Source organism: Rhincodon typus, unplaced genomic scaffold, assembly GCF_021869965.1.
Source record: "Rhincodon typus isolate 14 unplaced genomic scaffold, sRhiTyp1.1 hic_rhity00005870, whole genome shotgun sequence".
NCBI lineage: Eukaryota > Metazoa > Chordata > Chondrichthyes > Orectolobiformes > Rhincodontidae > Rhincodon > Rhincodon typus.
Window position 1 is genome coordinate 3,463 of NW_025971508.1, and position 7,139 is coordinate 10,601.

At 53.8% G+C, this 7,139-nt stretch overlaps 1 protein-coding gene across 1 annotated transcript in view; it reads left to right on the plus strand.

Annotated features, from left to right (window-relative positions):
- LOC109925105 (DNA-binding protein RFX5-like) overlaps positions 1–6,022 on the plus strand; it is a 9,371-nt gene extending 3,349 nt beyond the window's left edge. Inside the window, exons 4-6 of the mRNA XM_048594099.1 lie at positions 237–438; positions 1,443–1,534; positions 4,801–6,022. Coding sequence (XP_048450056.1) covers positions 237–438; positions 1,443–1,534; positions 4,801–5,622 — 1,116 coding nt within the window. The 3' untranslated portion in view covers positions 5,623–6,022. The remainder of the gene's footprint in view (positions 1–236; positions 439–1,442; positions 1,535–4,800) is intronic.
- The last annotated feature ends 1,117 nt before the right edge of the window (positions 6,023–7,139 follow it).

Below are 7,139 nucleotides of genomic sequence, written 5' to 3' on the forward strand. Positions count from 1 at the left end.
GGGGGGGCGCGGGCGGAATCGGCGCCAGGGTTTGGGGGGGAGGGGGGATGGCGGTCGTGGTCGGTGGGGGGGCGGGGTAGCGCTTGTTTTTTCCGAGTTGCTCTCCTGTAACAGCGGATGCAATTCCGTTTCCAAGAAAGGGAAAGGTAAAAGTAATCAGTCAGGCGGTCTCCCCCATGTTTCTCTCTCTCTCTCTCTCTCTCTCCCCCCCCCCCCCCCCCCCGCCCCCGGATCAGGTCGAAGTGAAGGAGGCAGACAAGTCGAAGCAGGATGAGGTGTTGATGTCGGCAGCCATTAGCCTGATCTGTGAGTGGGCCCAGCGGGTGCTGATGAGGCAGTTCGACACGGTGGTGGACTTGGCTCGCTTCCTGGTCAAGGAGCACCTCATCAGCCCCAGGACCAAGAATGCTGCCGTGGTGATGAAGGAGCTGATGAACGGTGAGCGGCCGTCCTGGGGCCATCGGTACCACCTCCAGCCTTCCTCGTCAACCCTGGTATCTGTACCCCCACCCTCTCCCCCCCGCCCACCTCACCCCAGCACCACCGCAAACCGATCTCCCTGCAGTTCCCAGGAGATGGGACTGATTGGCCTCGTTTCCACTAGAGCGAGGGCCAATGTAGTTGAAGTGTAAAAGATCTGCTGGGTGGGTCTTGGTGACATAAGACCCACAGTCATAGGAGCAGAATGAGGCCGTTCAGCCCTTTGAGTCCGCTGTGCCATTCCATGAGATCATTGGAAGACCTGATCATCCTCAACTTCCGCTTTCCTGCCTTTCTCTCCCAATACGCCTCGATTCCCTTCCTGAATAAAAATCTCTCTATGGCAGCCTTGGGGGAGTGGGAGGTTTGGTGGGGGTGAGGGGAGGGGGTTCTCTCCAATGCCCTAGGCCCAGTGTGTTTCCCTGCTCACTGAGGGGGGCTGAGTATGTAGCTGGGGAGAAGCCAGCAGGCCAGACAGCGTCTGTGCTGAGAAACACAATTAGTGTTTCAGGTTGATGGCCTCTCACGGGATTGGGAGGAGAACGGGGGACACACTCCCGTGGGGAGTTGGGGGGAGGTGAGAATGGGGGACTCGCTCCCGGGGGGGGGGGGGGTGGGGGGGAGAGAATGGGAGACTCGCTCCCGCGGGGAGTGGTGAAGGACAGTAGCAGACAGCAGTGAAGGGGGTAAAGCTGGTTAAACATGAAGGAGAGAGGAAAAGAAGGATGGGGAGTGTCAGGGTGTGAAGAGGAGGAGCCTGGTATAAAGCTGAAATGGTAACACAGATCAGATGGACCAAATGGCCTGTTCCTTTGGCGAGAAGTCCCTGTGGGAGTGAAGTGGAGGAAGGAACGGGAACACTGACGGAGAAATGTTAAGCGGGTGTTTTCTTTTAATATGAAGTGCTTCCGTTTGCAACTTTCTCCAATCCCTGTTCCACGTGAATTTTGTTTAACTTGTAGAGAACATTCTGAAATCGCCAAAGAAGACAAAGTTCCAGCAGCAGCCCAGGAACACAGGTCAGGATGGTGAAGAGAAATCACCAGTCTCTCAGGTGAGGGCCTGATATCAACTTCCCCAGACCAGACCCCCTCAAAATATTTTAAGAAGGTAGCCCAGACCCTAACTTTTTTTCTAAATTTTTAAGGCAAATGTAACGTGCTATGTTCCTGATGTGACTGGTCAAACTCCTCAACATTAAGCAAAACACAAATTTATTTAAGCGCTATTGTTAAAACCAAAGAAAGAAGAATTTAGAATAATTCAACTCTATTGGAAACCTTAATAGAACAATAGATACAGTACCTATTACTGATCAACAGTTCCAAGATAGCAACATCCCATAAGTACACCCTGTGGCAAAAACGCAAATTCAGAAGACCATGCTTTGTCTCGCATGCAATCCAGCAGGCCAGGAAAAGAACCTGTGGCTTTTGCCTGTTATTGAGAGAGGGGAAAGATTGTTTCCACTTCCTCAAGGCCCCAGATAAACCTAAACACTTTTTCTTAAAAGAAAACCTAGAAAGCCTGGAATGTGAGGGCTAGCCACACCCATTCAGGCTGTTTCTATTGCTCTCTATTCCAAAAAAAACCCCAAAGCTCCCAAGCTGTTTACTCGAGCGCTTTTGGTAGGCAGCTCTGCGCCTCTGCCTTACAACCTCTCTCCCAAAAAAGCAAACCCAGGACAAAATAAGCTCTAAAACCTACAGCGTCATCACAATCCCCAGCCCCCACCCTTCCCCAAACGGGCTGGTTGGGCCTGGGCTTCTCCCCATCTCCACCACCCCAAATCCCTGGCTCTTTGACCGACTGTCGTAGGTGGCCTGTCGGTGTCGACCCAGTTGAAGTCGGCTGCGTCAACGCAGAATCGGGAGTTTCCCCGTGGGCTGTGACCGCTGGCTCGTGTCCTTCAGTGAGTTCAGTTTCTGTCTTTCCCAGAGACGCGGCAGTGTGCAAAGACGCGGTTCAGCCCATCATGTCTGTGCTGGGTCTCTCTCCCTCTGTGTGTGAGAGTGTGTAAGAGAACTGTCCCTAAAACAACCCTTCTCCCAACCCCTCTTCCCCCGCTGCTGCCTTCTCCCCATAACCCTGCACGTTCTCCCCTTCCAGATAACCATCCAATCCCTCATCAGGAATATAAAAGCAGGCCATTCAGCCTGTTGAGCCTGTTCCACCACTCAATGAGATCATGGCGGACTTACAGCACAGCTCTGTAGTTGGCTCATTTCTCTGAAACTTTTGTTAAGTGAAGGGATTATCTATCTCCAGTATTAAATTAACAACTGATCCAGCAGCCACTGCCGCTTGCGCAAGGGAGTTCCAAATCTCTCCCACTCTTGATGTGTGAAAGTGCTTCCTAACATCTCTCCTGAACAGTCTGGTCCTACTTATCATTCTCTGCCCTCTAGTTCTAGAATCTCCAGCCAGTGGAAATAGTTTTCTCTTTATCTGCCCTGTCTTTTCCTGTTCATATCTTGAAAGACTTCAATCTGATCAGCCCTTAACTTTACATATTCCTCAGAAGATGGGCCTAATTTGCAAAGTCTCTTCCCCCGTAACTTAACCCCTGAAGTCCAGATGTCGTTCTTGCAAATGTATGTTGTACCCCCTCCAAGGCCATCTCTCCTTGCTAAGGTGTGGTGTCCAGATCTGCATTGTACGGCAAGCCTCGATCTATCTCCAATTTGAAATTAACAGGAGTGTGAGGGAATACCCCCCACTTGCCCTGGATGGGGGCAGCTCCGACAAACACTCGAGAAGCTCGACACCGTCCAGGGACAAAGCAGCCCCCCCTTGGATTGGCACCACATCCACAAGCACCCACTCCCTCCACCACCGACGCTCAGTCGCAGCAGTGTGTACCATCTACAGCGACTCCCCAAGTCTCCTTAGACAGCACCTTCCAAACCCGGGACGTCTACCCCCTAGAGGGGGCAAGGGGCAGCAGATACATGGGAACACCAGCCCCCTGCAAGTTGAACCCCTGATTCCACCCGCCCCTCCCACACATACGCCATCCCAACTTGGAAGAATATCGTTGTTCCTTCTATTTCATAAGGTCTAACTTTGCTCAAGTCTGTTGTGTGGCACTGTATCAGACACCAGCTGGATGCCCATGTTCACCACATAAGCAGCATTACCCATATCAAGCTTCTCTGTTACTTCAAAAACCTCCCAACTTATCTAAACACTCCCTTTCCTCTTGACACCTATATGGCTTTTGTAAATTAACTCACATTTATCTACCAGACTATTGATTCTGAACTAACTTTTCTTGAGGCACCTCACCGTCAATGTTAAAGCCTTACGGTTCCGAGGATAATATTTTGAACAGGCTGGGGTGGAGGGGGGAGGTGGGGAGCGGGGCGATGATTGCAATTTGCTGCTCCTGTATTCACGAGGAGGAGTTGTCCCATTTATCCCTGGCTCAGTATTTGTCCCCCTCCCAGCCCGCACTTTCCAGAGAAAGAACAGGATCATTTTGTGGGATCTTGCTTTGGACAGAATGGCCACCGCGGCTCCGACCTTACAACAGTGACGAAAACAGAAGTCGCTGGGAAAGCTCAGCAGGTCAGAAGAGTCACCGGACCCGAAACGTTAACTCTGATCTTTTCTTCACAGATGCTGCCAGACCTGCTGAGCTTTTCCAGCAACTTCTGTTTTTGTTCCTGATTCACAGCACCGGTTTTTACAACAGTGGCATTTTTAAAGTTCGTTCACAGGATGAGGGTGTCACTGGCTAGGCCAGCATTTATCGCCCATCCCTAATTGCCCCAGAGGGCAGTTGAGAGTCAGCCCCATCGCTGTGGGTCTGGAGTCACGTGTAGACCCAGAGCAGCCAATAGGTATTAAAATCACACCCCAGTACAGGATCACGTTGTAAGTTGGACATTTGTAATCTAAAATCACACCAATATATAGGAACGCGTTCAGGCTTCTGACTTTTCTGACTTAAAATGACACCCCTGCATGGCATCACATGATAAGTCTGACATTCCCATAATGTGGGCCATGACTTCCATTGTCTGGGAGGCTCCTTTGGAAGCCCTGAGGTGGGGAAAGGCACTAGGGAAATGCAGGTATGTCCCTGTTTTCACTGGACTGTAGGTGTCCATTTTGTGAGCCTCCTTTGGGATTGTGTCGGGGAGGGGAGGTGCGGGAAGGGATAGTCGCCTGGGGCAGGGAGCTAAAGTGGGTCTCATCTTTGTTTATTTTCTCTCCCTCCCCCCATTCTCCCCCCCCCCATCCCCCTCCCCCCCCCCCCCCCCCCCCCTCTCCCCCCCCCCCAATCCCTAACTCCCTCTGTCTCGCCACTGGCAGATGGAACCCTCCAAAGGTGGTAAGGATGAACGGCCGGGAGCACCGCGAGGTAAACAGCCCGCCGCAGTGGATGTGGACAGTGTCATTAACCGCTACCCCCCCATCAAGCCCAAGACGCAAGCCAAGAACCTGTTGGCGATCCCGGCCGCCCCCTGCCTCTCTCCGGCTGCCTTACCCCTCCGGGTGGCCGCCCCAGTGTCCCTGGCCCTGTCACCGGGCAGTCAGCCCTCTGGGGTGGTGGTCACGGCAGCAGGCACCCTCCCCCTGCTGAAGAACGTGACTGTCCTCCTCCCCGGCGCGGTGCGCCCCCTGGCACCCGAGGGGGGCAGCCCGGGAGCAGGTCCTGCTCTCCCCCCCCCTCCCCAGCCCCACGAGCCCCCTCCCCCACCCCCCAAGGCCGAGCGGGCCAAAGGCTGCCCCCACCCCTCCCCGAGGGGCTCCCCACCCCACAAGCGAGCGGCTGGTTCCCTGGGGGAGAGGCTGGCCTCCAAGAGGAAGAGGGGACGGCCCCGCAAGGTGGTGCCGCCGTCGCCTCTGAGTGAGGTGCCGGGGGCCCCTCCCCCAGAGCCCGGGCAGCCGCCGCCACCTCCCCCTCCCCTGCCGCCTCCCCCTCCCTCCACCACCCCCACCCCCACCCCCACCACCGCCTCTGCGTCGCCTTCGCCACCCGCCGCTGCTGACAAGCCCCCGGCCAAGACAAGCGAGCCATCGGAGCAGGGGGCCCGCAAGACATCGGTGATCCGTCCCGTCTGGTGGACCGGCGCACCGGGGAGCAGGAGGACGAGATCGCCAACGCACAAATCCCCTGCCCATCCCCAATGACGGCGGCTTGCTTCCCCCCTCAGCCCCTCCATTGTCAGCTCAATCCCTGGCCTAGAGAGAGGGAGAGGGCGGGGGGAAGAGGACGCTTGACATGTGCACAGCAGCCGCAGCTGCCATCCTACGCCTGGGCCCAGTATCCGGTTCAACTTCCTGGGGGCTCCCCCCCCCCCACCCCCAACCTCCGAGTTGAATTTTGCTGTCCTGGTGTTCAGCGGACTATTGGAATGGCCGATCTGCTTAAGGACTTCTCTTACTGTTTTGTTTTTTGTTATCTCCACTTTTATTTTCAACCAGTTGATAATTTTGATAATTTACACGTCCTAACGTTACTGTAAATATTTTACCGGAGAGGGGGAATAACCATCAAAACGTTTGGGTAAAAAAAAGGCGATGCAAGGAACAACCCTGGCGACTTATTCTTTTTAAGAGGTAATAATTCCAGATTAATCTCCGCCGGATGGTCAGTATCGCAGCCTTGAGTCTGCTCATCGCGTCTATGTGTTTCTGCCCCCTTCCTCGGTTTCGCCAAACAGTCTACAGAGTCTACTTTAATGGAGAGGCCGCCCATGCCTGCTGCAAATGGTTCTCCTGCCTAGCGAAACGCAGTGGCTGCAAGGTGAACAAGCTGGCTGGAGAGAAATCTGGTCTGGCACAGGGAGCCCAGGCCCGGTTTTGTAACGTTTTGGGTGAACATGCTACCTCTCCATGTGCAGGTCAAGACTTGGGAGCACAATCGCGACTGCCTGTCTCTTTTTCCATAGTGATGCACGTGTGTGCACATGCTCACACCTACACCCATCCCTCTGACCCACCCTGGCACCTTCACCTCTTACTGAAATGAAAAGATAGGCTGCCCAGTGCAGAAGACAAAGGAAGCACTGATGGGTAAAGGAGAGATTGAGATGTTAGATAGGTGTAAATGATCAGGTATGAAGGGAGAAAAGGAGTCTGCTCTGTTGAGAGCAAAGTCAACCAGACGCGGTTGTGTTGGTGGGGGAAGGGGGAGGGGGTTGGGGTCATTTGGGAACATATAAGGTATGAAGGAGGGAGGACCTGCTCTGAATTTCAATATTGAAACAGAGAGGCTGTAAAGGGCCCAAGTGGAAAACGAGACGATGTTCCTCAGCTTCGTCGGAACACCCCAGTGAGATGTTGGCGTGGGTCGCAAGGTGGTATTGAATTAGAACAAAAAAAAAGAGATTCGAAACAAAGGCAGAAAGTGCTGGAGAAACTCAACAGGTCTGGTATCCTCTGCGGAGACAGAAGGCAGAGTTCACAGTTCGAGTCCAGTGACCCTTCTTCAGAGGCTGATGGGAGCTTGGAAACAGAGATGTGTGTGTGTATGTGTTTAAATATGCTGAAGGCAGGCTGAGGAGGGGGAAGGAGTGGATAGATAGGTGGCGATGGAGGTCTGAGAGAGAGAGTAAGACGTAAGGCAGACTAACTGATGGTAAGCCAAGGAAGGGGAACTGCTGATGATCGGGACTGTATGGGTTGGCTGTGCTAAAGCCAGGGCC